The 18,701-nt window shown below is 37.4% G+C and overlaps 1 protein-coding gene across 3 annotated transcripts in view; it reads right to left on the bottom strand.

The window, feature by feature from the left end:
* cadm4 (cell adhesion molecule 4) overlaps positions 1-18,701 on the bottom strand; it is a 132,221-nt gene that overhangs the window by 87,540 nt on the left and 25,980 nt on the right. The window contains exon 1 of one of the 3 annotated variants that reach the window (XM_058746028.1): positions 3,730-3,753. The exons of the other annotated variants lie outside the window; for them this stretch is intronic. Coding sequence (XP_058602011.1) covers positions 3,730-3,742 — 13 coding nt within the window. The 5' untranslated portion in view covers positions 3,743-3,753. Of the gene's footprint in view, positions 1-3,729; positions 3,754-18,701 lie in introns of those variants that run through there. 3 annotated transcript variants of the gene reach the window in all.

Genomic DNA, 18,701 nt, shown 5'->3' with positions numbered 1-18,701 from the left:
CTGTAACCATTTACAAAGTAAGCAAGTGTGTGATGCCTAGTGTTTCAAAGTCTGTTCTCTGTATTCCACCCTTACATCGTTATTCACCAAAAATCTCTGTAGCTCACTTTCACATGTTCATTAGAGTTCGTGAAATCCGTAGCATGTGATTTGTTAATTAATCATTTGAGCCATTAATCTGGGTGTCACAAGGAAAGTTATCATTGAATTATGACTTAAATGATGGTCTGTTCATCTAGCAAAGCTATAGTATGACTTGGAATAAAGCATATTAGCAATATGGACCACTTTTAAGATACTTTTATGGTATGTTTACATACTTTTCAAAGCCTAAAATCCTCATTCACCAAAAAAAAACTAATGCATGGAAGAGAGCGACCATGACGTTAATCAAAATTTCACCTTCTGCACTCGACAGCAGACAGCAGAAAGACAAACAGACGATTTTGGAACAACATGAAGATGAGCAAATGACAGCATTTTCACTTACAAGAGAACAATCCTTTGAAATCCTCACCCTGTAATTTTTTTTTTTATAAGAAATGCTACAAAACTGTCCTCCCAGCTACGCAGAATGCAAGAAATGAGGAGGGAGAGATGTCTTCTCTTTTTTCTAACTTCTCTTGCTTTCATTTTTACGTGTTGAGGCTATCAGGGGACACAGAGCTGGGATGGAGTGAGAAATGAGGGAATATCTGAAGGAATGACTGCAGGTAGAAGATGTTAAGGCAAGAGATATGTATGTTGTAAATGATAGAAGGAGGACGGGATCAGAGAGGAGGAAAAAACACAGATTCAGAGATCAGTGGAGGACAGAGACTTGGAATCAAAGACGAACGAATCAGATTCAGCTGTTGTCTTTAAAGAGCAAGCACAGTCGCTCCAGGTGGATACACAGCGCACAAATAGCTGCTTCAAAACCTTCTGAAGAGGCTAGACAGACAGGGTTACAACTACCAGCCGCTGACCACAAGAAAGCAAGTAAATCAAAAACCGAGAGACAGCAAAAACAAGAGTCTAAGAGGCAAGAAGGGGAATGAAAGATCTTGGAGGAAAATGAAGAGTGTGTCAGAGAGAACAAGCTGAACAATAGTGCTGAGGTGCGTCTGCGCTCGCTCTCTCGGTCTCTCTGATAAAGGAAATGTTGCAGGGATGTACTTGTGTCTCTGGAGAGAAGAACTGAGAGAGAAAACAGACAAAGAACAAAACAACAGAAAAATGAGGACAAGCTGAAATACTGTACAATAAACTATCACTAAACTAATACCCAAACATTCACACAACACCATCAAAGTTGAAATACAGTATCTGCTCCTCGCAATCTTTCGCTCGCTCACTTGCTCATAAACATGCTGCTTAAGCAGACAAACAAACCCCATCTTGAGCAAATAAGCAAAACAAGAAAACATCTAACAAAATAAAATGAAATTTTAATCAATGGGCCTTTGAATTAGCGCTGTCATTAAGTAAACAGGAACAAGGCGCATGAAATATTCATGTGGAACTCACATTCATTAAGGAACTGGCCCTCGAGGGTCCCCGTCAGAACTGGGACATATCATGATGTATGGAGAGAGAGAAAGAAGTCCAGAAGATCGTGAGAGGAGAATGATGAAAGAAGGAAGAGAAACGGTGGAAACAAGGATGAGAGATAACAAAGATTGAGAGGGAACCCATTGAACAGTCACTCTTGAAGAGGGCGAGATGATAGTATGGAGAAGAACAACATCACATGATGACAAAACAATAGCAACGGGAAGAAGGCAGTGAGGTGTAGAGTGGCACGGGGAAGGAGGATTCAGAAAAACAGCTGAACCTGAAATAAATGTAGCATTTGGACCAATCAGACAAACAGTTTTTCATTAGATTAAACAAATATTAGATTAACAAATAGTCACAGACCCCTCACCCAATACACATACTGGGTGCCAGTATGTCTGTGAATGACTCCAGGCCCCCGGTTCCATGGCAACCAATCTGATAACACTAGTTTCATAGCTCAAAGGAATGTGGGCAGAGCAACACTCACTTCATTTCCCCTTAGGAAAGACACATAATGCCCATCAAATGGACTCTTCTCTAACTAATTCATAGAAAAACCTTTCTTTGAATGAACACACATATCCTTCAGGTCATTGTGTATATTATTACTGTTCTTGTGTATTGTATCCTGTTTTATGCATGCTTATGATAGATCACTAGTTAATATCACCTCACTTATACCATGTTTGATCTCTATCAATTCGTCTTCAGATGATCTAATTGAGAGTGTATATTATATGTTGATACCTACACAACATATTAGTGTCCTAAGAATCTTTAGTAGATTTTGCATTAACCCCAGGCAAATTACATATGCAAATTATCATGTTCAGAGACAAAGAGTCGTAAACTTTCCCTCCAAACATTGGCTCTTTGACACCCCAGAGGTGTGACCTCTATATCAGATAAAGCTCTCACATCAGTGACCCGTCTTGGCAGCCTCCGGTTCTTTCAGATCCTAAGAGGATGAGGAGGATGTGGGCTCCTCAGCAACCCTTAAGTTTTTGTGCCAGGCCTTGCGGCCTTGACTTTCCATTCAACCAAAGATCCTCGGATCTCAGCAGATCTCTTTCTTAGTTTTTTTTTTTTTCACTTTCTACCTGGGAAGAAACTCCCAAACACCATCGAGTCAGGACATATTTGGAATTCATCACTCTTCAACCCGGAAGAACGTGATCTCAAGTCCAAAACCTTGAAACCATCCGAGACTGCATCCGGAGACTTGTCAACGACCAAGGCAATGCAAGTATCGTACATCTAACTAAACGAAACAGAGGTTTAGTATAAGTTATAGACCCCATTATAAACAGCGCTGATGGTTTTACTCAGGTGCTTAACTGACTCTTTCCATAAGTGCATTCTCTGGTTTCTCTAATGGCTCCATTCATCCACTTTAGCTCCCCTTTGTATGTACGCGTGAGTGTATGTTTATTTGTTTGTTTGTTTAAATTAATTATGCGTGTTAGCGTTTAGTTAATAAAAGTTGTGTGCACAAATTACATGAGTTTCTGGTTCTGCCTTGCAAATTAATGTCTCTTTTCGATTTTGACCCTCGCTGTATGAACAGATCAGTTGATGGCAATTTAATTCTGCTACAGTTATTACTGTCAACCGATATAAATAACTGTAATTTAACATAATTATTTGCAATTATTTATATACATTTCCCTTTTGAGCTAAATATGCTACAGAAAGAAATGTACGCTATTTCTTCAGCAGTGCTATGGTAACAGAAAGCGATGTTGAGAGAGAAAGAGCATAAAGAAAAAGCACATGTATATAGACTAAAATGCTCAAAATAGAAATGCAAGACACCCTGTATGGTAAAGTTCAAGGCAAAACAGCATAACGCATTCCTCAGCATATGGACTCTATAGCATACTGATTACACAATACATCAACACTTGACAAGCTACTGTACAACAGACCTTTCAGAACAGAAACCATGACATGAAAAAGTGCAGTAAAGGTACAAAGAGCTTATTAGGGGTCGCGATTATTGGCAATATATGGGCACTAGTTCAATTGTGATATACTGTATTGAAGTTTAAAATCCTTAATACCCCCAACATATGTCAAATGTTTATCTAAAAATATTGATTGCTGGCATGAGAATAGGTTATACAGTATTATGATGTAAAATATCAGAATAATAGTTTCTTATAATTATTTGATTTTTTTTCCTACCACTAAGAGCCATAGTAGTCAGAGGCCACATCAGTGCTGTCATGAATACTGCAAAAAAAACAATGATAATATTTCTTGAGCACCAAATCAGCATATTAGAGTGATTTCTGAAGGATCATGTGACACAGAAGACTGAAGTAATGGCTACTGAAAATGATAATTTACATTTTAAAATATATTCAAATAGAATAAATCCACTTTAAATCATATTTTCTGTATTTTTGGAATATGCAACCTTAGTGAGCAAAATATTAGAAAATATCGAAAAAAAGTAAAAAAAAAAATACAATAAAATCTTACAATAGAATTATATTATAAGCTCTAGCTGTTCAAGCATGTAGCATGTTTAGTATCTCATGTTCTCTGCTAAGTGTCTAACGGTGACTCTGCCCTCGGGCAACATGCAGGGAGCTCTCTGACGAACAAAGCCTGGGGTTAAATTAACCCCTAAAATCAAACAAAAGATTAGTCGTACGCTGATGGGTCAAATCAACCATTTAATGACTGAACTTTAGACCACACACTGGTTAAACCCACAAGGAAGGGTGTAATTTAGAATACCGTCCATGTTACTGAAACAGATAACATTGGGGTTTATATAACACTTTGTCCTGTACTCTAATGTTGCTTACTTCATAAACACTCTGCTTTGAAAAGAGCATAGATGTGTTGAAGTGATGTATTGAAAAGAAAGATGCAAGCACACACAAAACAAGATAGAGAGCGAGGAAGATGAAAGAAGAGAAAGGAGAGCAGACTGAAAGAGTAAAGTGATTGATTTTCACACAGTTCTAAAGCCCTGTCTCCGGAGAGAAGGAATGAGAGAAAGAGAAAGAAAGAGGGGAAGAAATAAAAGGGACTCCTCGCTCTCCTCTAGTTACACACATTTATTTCTGCCCTTTATCTACCTTCTCTTCCTTCTATTCACTCCCGCTCTCACGGTCAACCTTTATTCAAATAATGTACCCAAAGCCACCTGAGCTCTCCGCCACATGGGAAGAGAAAATAAGGGACTGAATGGAAAGAAGAAAAAAGGATACACAAGTTTAGAAACGTAGTGTAGAGAGATACGACAAAATAAGACTAAACAGACAGATGGGCGGTGGTTGCTGAAATAAAAGAACAAGCAGGTCAGGTAAAGACTTGGTTTAAGCAAACAAAGAACTGAGGCGTGTTTTAAAGTGTTCAGCTATAGTGGAGCTTCAAAGGCTGCTATACAAAGAAGACTTTGGAATATGTAGGCCAGATGATATTATTCAATGATAAATGAATAGTGATTTAATGAATAAAAATAAACATTTTAAAGGGATAGTTCACCCAAAAATGAAAATTCTCAGTCATTATTTACTCACCATCATGTCGTTCCAAACCCATAAGACCTTTGTTCATTTTCGAAACACATTTAAGATATTTTCATGAAATCCGAAATCTTTCTGATCCTGCATAGACAGCAACGCAACTACCACGTTCAAGGCCCAGAAAGGTAGTAAGGAAATCATTAAAACAGTCCATGTGTTCAACCTTAATTTTATGAAGCTATGAGAATAAGTATGCATTCCTTTGCTTGTAAATGCGTCTTGAACGCGCGTTAGACTGACACGGAAGAGAAGAAATTGTTAAATAAAGTCATTATTTTTGCACAAAAACTCATAAAATTAAGGTTGAACCACCCTTGCTGTCTATGCAGGGTCAGAAAGCTCTCCGATTTCATCAAAAATATATGTTAATATGTGTTCTGAAGATGAACAAAGGTCTTACAGGTTTGAGAATGACTGAATTTTAATTTTTGAATGAACTATCCCTATAACCAAATAAATGCATGCATACATATAAGTATATAATGATTTCTTTTTTGTAGGTATTTGATCTAGGCCTGTTCTGGATCTCTTATTTGCACCCACACTAGAAAGGCAAGAGTGTAAAATTCAGTTGCTCAGAGATTGCTCATGCATATCTTAGGAGACATAATGGAGCTCTCTGTAATGTTCCTTTTAAGCATCCATTTCCTCAATAATCAGAAAAAAACAAAAATGTTGCAATGTTTCTTACAATATCTCATAATTTATTACAATTCATCTTTTATATAATATAATATTATAAGTCTGCTTTGGGCCACTGCTTTTTAAATGTTTTCCAATATAAACTTGCACTAGACGGACGTTGCTTCTCACAGCTTTTTTTGCATCTTGTACTTGAGACCCTGCTTTCATTTCCTGTCATTAGCTCTACAGCTCTGCAGTCACTACTGGGCACCGTCTCGTGTTTTTAAGAGCAAAAACACGTTCTGTGTGATCATCCCCTTACGCCTGTCACTCCTAAGTAAAAAAATTGGACAGATAGTGAAACTAAAGCACTTCACACCCAGGCAGATGAAGAAAATGGTGCATCATAGGTCATGAAGTTTACCGGTATTTTGGCAGTGATGTGTGAATGTATCTTCATGGTAATAAGGCAGAATGATGTTTGCATGTATGAACAGCATATACTGTATGGTGTATTTACTGTATGGTGTATTTTGCAATTGAGAAAGTAAAGAGAATTCATTTGTGATTCCTAGACTGAAAGAGAAAAAGACAGAGGGTGACAGAAATCAGGAGTGAAGGGTGCTGTACTGGACCAGAGAGATACAGTGTCATAAATGTCATGCCACTAATGCTCCTCCAAGGCTGTCGCTTTCTCAGTCAGTGTATATCTGTGTGTGTGTTTGTACCAGTGAAAGAGAATGACAGCCATAGACACATAGACTGCAGACACACTTGCCATCTTTTCTCCTTACTCTTGTTTGTATTTAAGCACTTCAATTTCCCCTATCTGCTTCAAAATCCCAAAGAAAAGAGCCAGGAACATAATGTCACCACTTCTCTTTAAAGAAAACGGCAAAAAAACGAGGAGGAGGAGTAGAGGAAATGAGGTGGAGAAAGGGCACTGTTTGTGTCGGAGGAAATTATCATTAATAAAATCTAAAAATAACACTGGCACTCAGAAAGATGACTGAGTTATAGCGTGAGCCAGAGCGGTAATTATGGTCGGCTATCAGAACGCACGCTTACATTAAATATTAAGAGAAGAACCGGAGCACACGTCTCATACATTTGAACGTCCTCCAGCGGTGCTTTGTACAAAGTGCATACACCAGGCCTACCCCTGCTGAGAGCGCAGACTGAAGCGTGCTGATAATTTGCCCTCAGCTTTAGTTCTCTGTCAAGCAGAGCTCTCAAAGTGAGTGCGGATTCTGTCGTTCAATGGTGAATTTGTTCGGTAAACAAGCTGTTTTTATCTATAGAAATGCAAAATGATCTATTCAGCGCTGAGTATTTCAATATCTTTTCTTATCGTGTTCAAAAGAACACAAACAAAGCCACAGGTGCACTCGCACAAGTGTGCTTCCCAATGCCACCTGATGGAACGACGATACAAGGTGTGACACCAAGAAAACCAGTTCATAGATGGCATACAGTAAGTGATACTCACACACGTCCTCAGGCCAGATATGTTAGTTTTAACTTACACAATGCATATATATGGTAATTGGATTGTTTGGATTGCATTCGCCTGCTCGTGCCTGTGGGGACACTACATAGACGCGTGCGCTTTTATTTTACATCAGACACAAATATGTGCCTGTGGACAGACTGTATCAAAGACAACAGGCTTACAAATGTATAAACCCCATTTCATCATACAGTACAAACAAAAACAAGCACATACACAAATGACCATGCCAGTAAACTCCCACTAGGACGCTTCACAGTCAGCCTTTAGTACACAAATACACTTACACCCTGAAGAGCTATTAGATTCTGTTAGATCTATGAACTTCACCTGCGGGGTGGCTCAACGCACAAATGTAAATATGCATATGCTACTCAACAGGCATTCCCGTTATGGAATATATCCAGTCTTGACTTTCAATTACAGGAATCACTGTTTGTTGTGTATTTATTTACACTGACAATTTACTTATTAATTAATATGAAATAAATTCATTTTCATTTTAATTCATTTAATTGACATTATGCTAATTATGTTATTTAAAAATAAATGAATTGACCTGAATGCACCTCTTCTATGATGAACATAAATAATTTAAATATTTTTAAAAAGTGAAAAGAGGAAGGAAAAAAAGAAAAAAAGTGACCAAGGTGATATAACTATCCTCATTTTATAATGAAAAAGCCTCATTAAAATAAATAAAATCTTGAAAAGAAAGTAGTTTGGCATATAAATCTTTTTATTTATTTTATATTTATTTAATCTTTTTATATTTTTTTTATTTCTCAGAAACTTAAACTTATTCACTATTTATTAACTCTGGGAAAACTTTTAATCAAAGTCATGCGGTGCAACCAACATGCAGAGGAGAAACAGGAATATATGCAACCCCCCATGAATCTGTATCGAGGTCAATAAGTCTTTGAAATATTAGCTACTTTGATCATTTTGACAAAACAAGGTTAGTCCAGGGTGACAAATGTCAAAAACCCAATTAATTAATTCATGTTATTTGTTAAAAAAAAAACTGCATTACTAATTAGGAAATTATGCATTACTTTTTCTTGAAAGTTACATCTCATTGCATTTTTAGAGTCATTAGATTTAAATTTTTCATGAAAATTATTTGAAATGATATACGTTTCTAAGAACTTGCTTGTTTTGTGGAGGCTTTCTGTCATTGGTACAATGAGATTGTCTTAGATCTAGGTCTTTATCTGTGGGATGACTTACACATGTACACGCTACTCAACAGGTCATCAACAGATACCAATTATGCAATGCCTTTTAATTACAGGAATCACTGTTTGTGAGACACATGCAACGGATTGGGAGAGGGCCTGATGGGAAATTGAGAGAAATAAAATCTCAGCGGTAGCCGTTATAATCGCATGGCATCCAAGATTATATAATGACGAAATCTCTCCCTCTTTCATTTAATTCTGTCTGCTTGAAGGGAGCATTGCGATCTCATTTTAAGCTTTTCAGATCGCATCCCTCCCTCTTTGCTTTCCTTTAATTCAAAGCATGTCTGATTCATCCTCGTGGGGGAATAAGGGGCTCGTCATTGCGCTGTGAAGTTGAGTGCGCTCTGACCCCTAACCGTTCATTTGTCATAGCTATTTCTCAACCTCGGCGGATTGCCCTGGTAATGACAGCTCGAAAACACACACCATGCCAACCGGTCCAGGCTGAATTGTCGTCTGGAGACGTGCCACATCAAAATATCTGTGAGTAACGTGTATTTCAGAAGTCAATGCAATTTCCACAAAGATGACGGACAGGGATGAATATAATAGCAGAGGAGCTGCGAAGCACTTGAGGTTTGTCATTAACATCAACTGTTCGAGACACAAGAAGTCAAACAAATGCGGTGGTTCAACCGTGACAGCTGAAGTCTGGGCTGATTTAATGTTGTGCCGTGGTTGTTTTTCTGTATTTTTCATTAGCTTGAGGGGTCAACATAAATCAAGCAAGGGGACTGAAAAGTGAAAGTGTGGGAGCGTGTGTGTGAGCGTGTGTGCTGAGGGGGGAGATAGGGAGACGAGCAGAGTGTTTATAAAAGATAAGCTCTGGCTGAATCACAGAATAAGAGAGAGAGCCTACCATTAAGCAGTACAAACATGATTATTCAAACAGCAACTTTCAGCCCACAAATGAGAAACAGCGAGGGAAACGGGGAAGAAAAACAAGTGGGCAACCATGAACGAGAAGGCAAAAGATGGATGGATAGCCCCAGAAGAGCCAACAAGACAGAAAGAGGGAGGGAAAGAGATAGAGATAGACATGTTTTCATTTGTCTAAATCTTACGTTTTGTCCCAAAACAAGCAGAAGGGACAAACATGAGCTGCATCCGAAATCTGAAAGAACTTACTTCTTAACTTTTAAAAAAGTATGTTCTATAAGTATGCACTGCATGTGTAGTACGGCATGCTACTAGTTTTTTCTATATCACCAAGACCTATATATTCTTCATATTTAAATGAGCCTATTTGCATTGACTGATAAGTTCTTCTGTTTTTCAGTAAGTGTCAAAACTTATTTTAACGGCAGCACCTGAGCCTCTTTGTTTGTGAAAAATGCTACAATAGGATTACAGAAAAGTGCCATCTAAAGTATAGTCTAAATCTGTTTATTTTATAGATGTATTTTTTTAATTGTTCACAATTTTTTATATTCATTGATTTTCCAAAAAATTATTTAGTAAATACTATGTAAAATATATCAATTTCACTGCGACGTGTGTTATTTACTATCTTAGTATCATATACTGGCCACCATGTTCTCTAAGAAGCCATTGGCAGTGTCTGTCAATAAAATCCATTTTGTTCAACCACTACATACTACATCTGCCATGTTGGCACCATCAAATGATATCATATGCACTACAGTTCTTCACTTTCTCCTCTCCCACGCCCTCATGGGACAGAAAGTGTCCACTGGATGCACATGGTTATCCGGGTATTTTCAAAGTCCCCTTTAAGGCAAGTGAGTTCACTTGACAGACATTTTGGGAATGCACTCCAGTAGCTATTTTCACAACCTAGGCTCACTGGAAGAATGTTCCTCTATTTTTGAATAAACTCCAAAAACATACCTATACATACAATTCACTGAAGTTGAACACGAGTGGCAGTAAAACACCCACAGCTTTTATTCCTTTTATACAATTTATGATTACAGGGGCAGATGATGGAAGTAAGTTAGATTATGAAGTAAATACAGTTTGTACAGTTCCTTGCACAATACAGTGTTATGACCATAGTGCATGATATGGCCTGGGGAAGTCGTGGCCTAATGGTTAGAGAGTTGGACTCGTAACCTAAAGGTTGCGAGTCTCAGATCCGGCAGGAATTGTAGGTGGGGGAGTGAATGTACAACGCTCTCTCCACCCTCAATACCATGACTGAGGTGCCCTTGAGCAAGGCACCGAACCCTCAACTGCTCCCCGGGCGCCACAGCATAAATGGCTGCCCACTGCTTCGGGTGTGTGTTCACTGCTGTGTGTGTGCACTTTGGAAGGGTTAAATGCAGAGCACAAATTCCGAGTATGGGTAACCATACTTGGCCACGTCACGTCACTTTCACTTTTTCACTTTCATATGTAACAAAAAAAAAAAACATTTTGACTTTTGCATCACATAACCAGCTCCTTATCTTGGCTTTTCTGACATTGTAAACTTGCTCGGTAGCTCACCTGGTAAAGCACTGCACTTGTGTTGCAAAGCACAAGTCACATTTTGAACATGAAAAGAACAATGTTTTTAACCATATGTTTGCTTTGGTTAACACTATCAGCAAGGTTAAGTGTAGGGTTTAGAGATGATAGATGTATGTTAATTTCAAACATGCAAGACCATTACAATTTTAGCGCCTCTCATTGAACATTTAATTTGTGAACAGCCATAATACAAAAAAATTTAATAAAAAAGTTGCCAGATTCATGTTCGTCTGTTTTTTTAATTCTTCTATCTTTCACTTTTAACTATGTATTTGAACATACTACTCGCATATTGCTTTTCGCATAATATACAGCAGTAAAATCAGGCACAGGAATGACGCACAGATTCACATACACATAAAATGGGTCCACAGTGCACAATAAACAATGGTACTGTAGCAGGCGAAAGAACAGACACACTTCAGACAAAGAAAGCAGAGAGGGACGGGGGAAGGAAGCTTTAGGTCCAACAGGCAGATTGGCTGTAAAACATTAATGGCAGATCGTGAGAGGGAACAGTGGGGCAACAGATCGAGGAGAACGTGTGATCCAAGCACGAGTAAAAGTATAGTTTTAATATTGACTGTATCTCATCCACCATCTCCTTTCTGTAATGACTTTTTCTCTCAGTTTTCCCGTCATGGCTCCTGTGTTGCTTTCCATCTCCCTGCCACTGAATGAATTACATTATTTGTCTTGGGCCCATCTTCTGTGCAACTGGAATGTGTGTGCGCATTTGTTCCTAACAGCTATTTTTCTCCTGCAGATCTGATTGTGTCGATTTGTCTTGCAGCTACGCTACACTTCAATTTGCCATCTGTCTGTCAGGGCTGTGCTGAGGGCCGTTATTGATTCGCTGTTGCTGCCGTCACTCTTTATGACTGTCAAAGCACAATCAAGCCCATACCATTACCATACCTGGACTAGGGCTGAATGGCATGATGGTATAAACTGCCTAGCAACAAAAATGAGTCTACCGTTAAGATTTAGCTCAGTATTTTTATACAAATACTCACACTTACTAGTTAATCGGTAATTCGTCCTTTAGTATAAGCTCGATCGATAAAAATGCCAAACGTCATTACACAACTGTAATGCACAGGTAAGATTCAATTCATAACATAAATATAATTTTGCTGTATGCATAATTAGCTATTCATGCTTATAAGGAAGCTTGACATGTAGCAGCAAAATTATTGACACTACCACAATATTCTGAATGCACACCTTTTTATTGTTGAAGTGTTATGATAATTTATCGTCAAATAAAACAATAAAAATGATTAAAAATAGGTTTTGTATAATAGACACTTACAGACAAAAATGATCTGTAAAAATAAAATTAACTAAATACAATTATTTTTTGGTTTGTGTCCATCAAATTACTAAATAAATAATAATTGCTACACTAAAGAAATAAAAAAAGGAAATACTAAATACAAAAATTAAATTTAAAAAAAGGAACAACTAAAAACAATTAACACCATTATATAATATTCAAAAATATTTCAGGTAGAATTTGTAGAAAAATATCTTCCAAGATATAGGCAGTAACCATGATATAAAATTACTCTTATTGTGCCGTGGTCCTGCCGCCCACCCCTAATATGGACATATGTCTCGCTCTGAACCTTTCGTGTCATCTGTCTCTAAGAACTCATCTTCTCGCCCACATGAGTTAATAGATGCCACAATTCATGGAGATTTAAATAAAGTGATCAGCTGCTCAGACGGAACTGCGGTGTATGTAGTGATTACCTGTCAGAGGGTAATTTACTGTAGGCCATGTGTATCATGCTCACTGCAATAGCCTGAAGCCGCACACAAAACCACACGGTATCATGCCATCCGAAATCAATTCAATCAGGCAATATTTATGGACAGATTGAGCATTACATCATCTCACTGTGCTGCTCAGTAGGAGGACGTCAATGAATCTCAGCAGGCAAGAGTAGAGGATGTGGCCCGTGACTTTCATACTGAAAGATTAATAGAGTCTCATTGTTACAGTTTCAAATCTCTTGCACACATTTGACTCATTCATCTAGCTCACACGGACCTTCGGGAAGTGTGCTTAACAACTGTATCCTGAGTCTAAGAGGACACAATCACTTCTCTGCCACAGACTGCACTTACATATCGGATACTGATATCAATATTATGGCCGAACACAAAATTGTCCAATTATTCTTTTCACGTTGTTGCTGATAATCAATGACATTAAAATTTGACAATTCAGTGGTGTTACAGTTAACTAAATTAAAAAATTAAAAATGAATAATAATATAAATACTAGTTGAAGAGCTTAAGCGTAAATGAAAATGAGAAATGTTGCTTTTGCAAGTAATGGAAATAAAATGTTTAAGTGGAGTACCAGAATTACTAAACAAAATAAATATAAACAGAAATATAAAAAAAAAATACTAATAAAAATGTCAAAAGTACATAATTACTAAAACTAAAATGAAAACTGAAAATAATAATATGATTAATTAATAATAATACTAAAATAACACTGCTACTTTCTAAATAAATGAAAGAAAAAGGCTAAAATGCTACGAGTCAATTTAAGCATCACTTTATGTACAGTATGAAAGAGGATATTAATTTTGGAAATTGCTATAGTTTACTAGACAACAAAGGCAATATGAAAATGTAAAGAAATAAGTTAAATAAATTCTTATAAATAAAAAAAGACAAAATCTAACATTGGCAGACAATTGCTACCAATTTATTGTGCACCAGAATCATTTTGAAACTTATCAAATATACAACTACATTTTTTGGAAGAAATGTCATAAAATCCACTTGGCTGAAAAATGTGCATGACACTTCTGGGCAAGTTATTTCAAGCTAGTTTACTGGCACAGAATAAGCTGTGAGCAACCAAATTAAACCATTACCAAAGATATTAACCTGTGATTTTTACCTCCAGCTGGGGCAAATTCACAGAGGGTGCACTTTGCTTCTTTATATCTGTTCAACAGCTCTCTTCTCTCTCCTCCATTCCTCCTCTCCTGTCTAAATGCCCCCCAGGGAGAAGAAGTCCAATACAGGCTTCAATTGATTGAAGGTGACTGAGTTTAAAGATTCTGCTTCTGAAGGGAAGCACACACTACTTGACTGCTGCCGTAGGGAGCGTGACTGAACCGGGTTCAAACTTTAGTGAAGGCACACTAAATTGGCTCTTTATAAAGACCCTCCGGACTATGCATGAACCAAAAGTGGCAAAAAGTTTCAATGCTGGTTTAATCAGGAAAAGTCTATAGTCAGTTTTCAATGACAACGTGTATTTAAAAAGGTGTAATGATTGAAGATATTGAACTTGGCCGTTGGTCATTTTAGCTCAGGTGCTCAGAGTTGTTATAAAAAAAAAATGAGCTCAGGTGCTCGCAGTTGTTATTAAAACAATGAAATTAGAGCCACATGTGAGGCATATTAGAGGCACATTAAAGTGGTATTTCACCATTAATTTTGGTGAGAAGCCCACCACAGATGAAAACACACGGAATTTAGAATGATCGGTCATTTTTAATTATTGATGAATGGTGCTAAAAATGTCAAATATTAAAATTTCATTCCATATTTGTCCAGTTTGTTCAGCAGATCTTTAATTGGTTTTTCTGCTAAAAAATTAAACAATGTCTAAGGGTTCATTTATTAAAAGGGAAGATTAAAAAAACAAAAACAAAACAAGGTAGACTCCTTTTTTAATGGAACACATGTACATTATAAACCCACTCTCAATTCAGTGTTGCCTTTAAATATAGAAACTTAATTTTTATATTTATTACCCAACATAAATGTTTAGATAAGAAATTAACATTTAATTTAGGATTAATTGATTAATTTGAAAACAGTTAATAGATCAATCGACAGAAAAATAATTGTTCGGTTCAGCCTTAGTCATTTGCCCTAATAATCAACTGACGCTCATCCTAAGCAAAATACAGTATATTTATTAAAGGAACAATCCTCCTGGAGCAACCAGTGGTTAAACACCTCCCTCAAGACCATAATAATGATCAGCGACGATGATCATGGATCACTGCAAATCTCACTGATTCACAGACTTTGGCATTAAATCCATTGTCTGACCAAAATGGACTGAGGCTAGATCGCCCTGTCTTGTGACTATCTGCCCTAACGACACTATAGGACGTTTGTGCAAGCACCTTATTACAACCTATATTTACGTTTTAAAGTTAAGTGCCCTCTAGCGTGCATAGAAATAATGACAGTGTCGTGTTGCGTCGGTCTCATGAAATGACGTATGACTGTCATTACCAATCAAAATGCGTGTTTATTTGCAAATGCAATGTGTAGATTTTTTTACACCGATCTCACAGTAATTCGTACATATTTTACTAGGTGGCTAATTCATATGAATGACCACACCTAACCCCACCCCTAAACCTACCCCTTACAGAAATCATGCAAAATCGTAATTTTTAGAATCATCACATTTTATGAGCGCGTGGGTTCTCTGGGATCGAACCCATGATCACAGGATTACATATCATCGTATAACACAATGCTCTACCAACTGAGCTACACGAAACCCGAGTTATAACGCAGATAAAAGAGTACAAAACATCAACATGTAAATGTCCTATTGTCGATAGGGGCACAATTGTAGTATACGCTCTGATGGGTCGTATTTCAGAGATTTGGACAAACGACCTATCTGGGCGTATTGGTTGGAGGACAGGTTGGAGCACAGAGATCTAACTGCAGGATTGTGAGGAGCTTGTTCTTCCAATCTTCTGGTGCCTCACCTCCAACCCAACCCAACCTGTATTTCCAAACCTATCCGCTTCATGGACTGAACAGTTATGAATGTGTTAATGTGTCTGCATGCCTGAGAGACACTCTATATGTTCAAATGTGAAGCTGAGTTTATTTAATTCCCGCTCCGTTGACTTCTCTCTCATCCCTACCCGCTGAGCCAATCACAGCACCCAGAGAGAGCAAATGTTCCTATAGAGTAGAGTCCGCTTGATTCACTACTGAAATAAGACAACAAACACTCTTGTCTTTCTCTCTCTGTACCTCAAACACAAAAAAACATACTGTAAGAAAACAGTCAACTAAAAATGCTGTGATTGCATGTAGTTTCCAGTTGTTTTAAAAGTTTTGTAATAGAGTTGGTGATTGTGGAGACAATAATATTATGTGCTCAAATAGAAATGCATGTGTATTATGCATTATACCATGACGGATGATGCTTGTAGCACAACTACACAAAAACCTGTAGAAGCTCGATTATAACAGTGGTTTTAAATGTGTTTAATGTCACCAAACTCTGCTTTTCTGGGAAGTCTTTAAAGAGACCGATTTATTTAACTTTTTCTATGTCCCTTTCCTCTTGCAAATGCTCATTAGATGTCCACTGCTGCTCAACAAATATAGATTTTTGTGCTGAATTTAAGAGGTTGACTCAGCACAGAAACGATAATGGAATGAGTATAACCTTATTAGTTAAGTGGCAAAAATTGCATAATGATTGATAAAGCCCATTTCCCAATTTGGGAAACTATTTTCATGCATTATATAGTGCCGACATTTCTCTCTCATTTTTCTGAACATTAATTTTGCAGCGCGGTGACAATTTCGATAACTGAACAAGCAGTGGTACAGCATACATAAACAGGAACTTAAAAAACGGTTCAGTTGTTCCCTGCGTGATCAGACCACCCTGACTTTATCCCCTCACCGTTCAGACAAAGCAGAAGAGTGAAAGACCGGCTCAAGATCTCAACTCTTCCCAGTGGAGATCCGGCTCAGAGCACCAATTAACGGGCCAATCCGCCTGAACTATCAGCCCCAGTGATCTGCACTGCTGGCCATCAGGATTTATCTCCCTACAACCACACAGAAGCAATACACTTTAGAGCTACAGCACAGCCAGAGAAAGAGTGTGTGAAGGATGAACAACCCGAGTGAAAAATGGAATCAGAGAAAGGGAGAAGGCAATGGAGGACGATGAGAGGAAAGAGGGGGAAACATGTGTCATCTTAAGCGAGGCGGTCGCTGAGTGTGAAAAAGAAGTCGTGAGACGTAGCTAGTAGATTGATCTCCTCATCAACACAGTCAGAGACAGCGGAACAGAAGGGAGATGGACTACTTGGAAAAAGTTGAAAAGGAGAAAATGTAATACGGAGGCTGTCAGAATGGAAATCAGAATAGAAAAGAAGTTGTTAACAGACATTTTTAATGGCCAAAGCCGAAATCTTATAGAGAGCAGGGTGGCTGAGGCTGCATTTATTTGATCAAAAACACAGTATATTGTGAAATATTATTGCAGTTTAACTGTTTTTTATTGTAATGTTTTAATATGTATTTTATTCGGGTGATTGCATCATTACCCCAGTCTTCAGTGTCACATGATCCTTTAGAAATCATCCTAACATGCTGATTTGCTGCTCAAAAGTTTTTTTTTTGTTTTTTTTGTCAAAACCATAATACTATAATTTTTTGATGAACAGAACGTTCACAATTACTGCATTAGTAATAGAATATCCTATTAGAATAGAAATCCTGCTGCAATATAACATTGCTGCAATATATATATATATAAAAATAACTACATTTTAAAAAATCTGTTAATAAAAATTTATTCAATATTTAATAAAAATATTAAGAATTAAAACAATTTTAAAAATGTAAAAATGTTCAGCAGCCTGAAGAACAATATAGTTTTTAGTGTGAGATGAAAAAACCAAAATATATTATACAATTACTGTCAGATTTTGGTGCTAATTAAAAATTATTAACTCAAGCAGATAGGATCTGATTACCTGCACAGAAAACAGCCGCTCGAGGACATTGCAAAGATCGCCGCAGAGTGAAATGACTTGCCTTCAAGGGAACACAGTGTTGTTTACTAAATATTAATGAACTGGTTATGCGAGTGACACAAGTTTGAGTTCATTGTTTTCCAATCAAATTCCCCTTCTTTTCCCTCATCATTTCCCGTCCTTTCTCTGCTTTCCTATCAATAAAAGCAGCAAAAGCCTGAAAGTAACAGCAAGGCAGAGGAATCACAGAGAGAGAGAAAACAGAGCACTCACATGTGATGAGAACAAAAAGGTTGGATGACTGTAGTTTGATTGCTAATTCCACAGTGCTATGAAGCAAAACAATCTTGTAACCCGCAGTGGTTCTTGACATGTGGTTTAATTGTGGAACATGACGGATGGTTCTCTGTTTAAGTGAGAAGCTGTGTTACAGTAGCCACAGCTTCTTCAGCCTGAGGGCATCTGAACACACTTCACTATCAGTGCCTCAGAGAAAAAAGAAATGCAATTTCACCTAGCCTTGATCCACTACTACTCGTGTGTGTTCTGTGATGTTGTTAAGCGATTAGCTGAGGAAACGAGGAGGCCGAGTGAAAAGCACTTTCTGTTATCTATGTGGGAGTCTATGGTTAGCCTCAGAGTCATTTGAGATCATTAAGGTGCAGACACCTTATTTAAATGCAAAGCTGCACGAGTTAAAGTCTGCTCTCTCTCTCATGCCTGAAGATTCATCTGCTGGGAAATGGCAGTAAGAGTAAACCCTGTCCAGACTAATTTCTCACCCTTTTTGATACTGATATTGTCAAGTGCAAAGTATGCCATGAAGGTCTTATTAAATTGGACATTTTTTGAATAACAAATCCTACATATAAAATAGATTTTAAAAAATCTGAGACCACTATGTTTTTTAGATTTCAAAAAGATTTTGTTATAAATTGTACTATTAGGATAATAATTT

The sequence above is a fragment of the Onychostoma macrolepis genome, chromosome 16 (assembly GCF_012432095.1).
Source record: "Onychostoma macrolepis isolate SWU-2019 chromosome 16, ASM1243209v1, whole genome shotgun sequence".
NCBI classification, from domain to species: Eukaryota; Metazoa; Chordata; class Actinopteri; order Cypriniformes; family Cyprinidae; genus Onychostoma; species Onychostoma macrolepis.
This window is presented reverse-complemented; position numbering and strand designations above follow the sequence as displayed.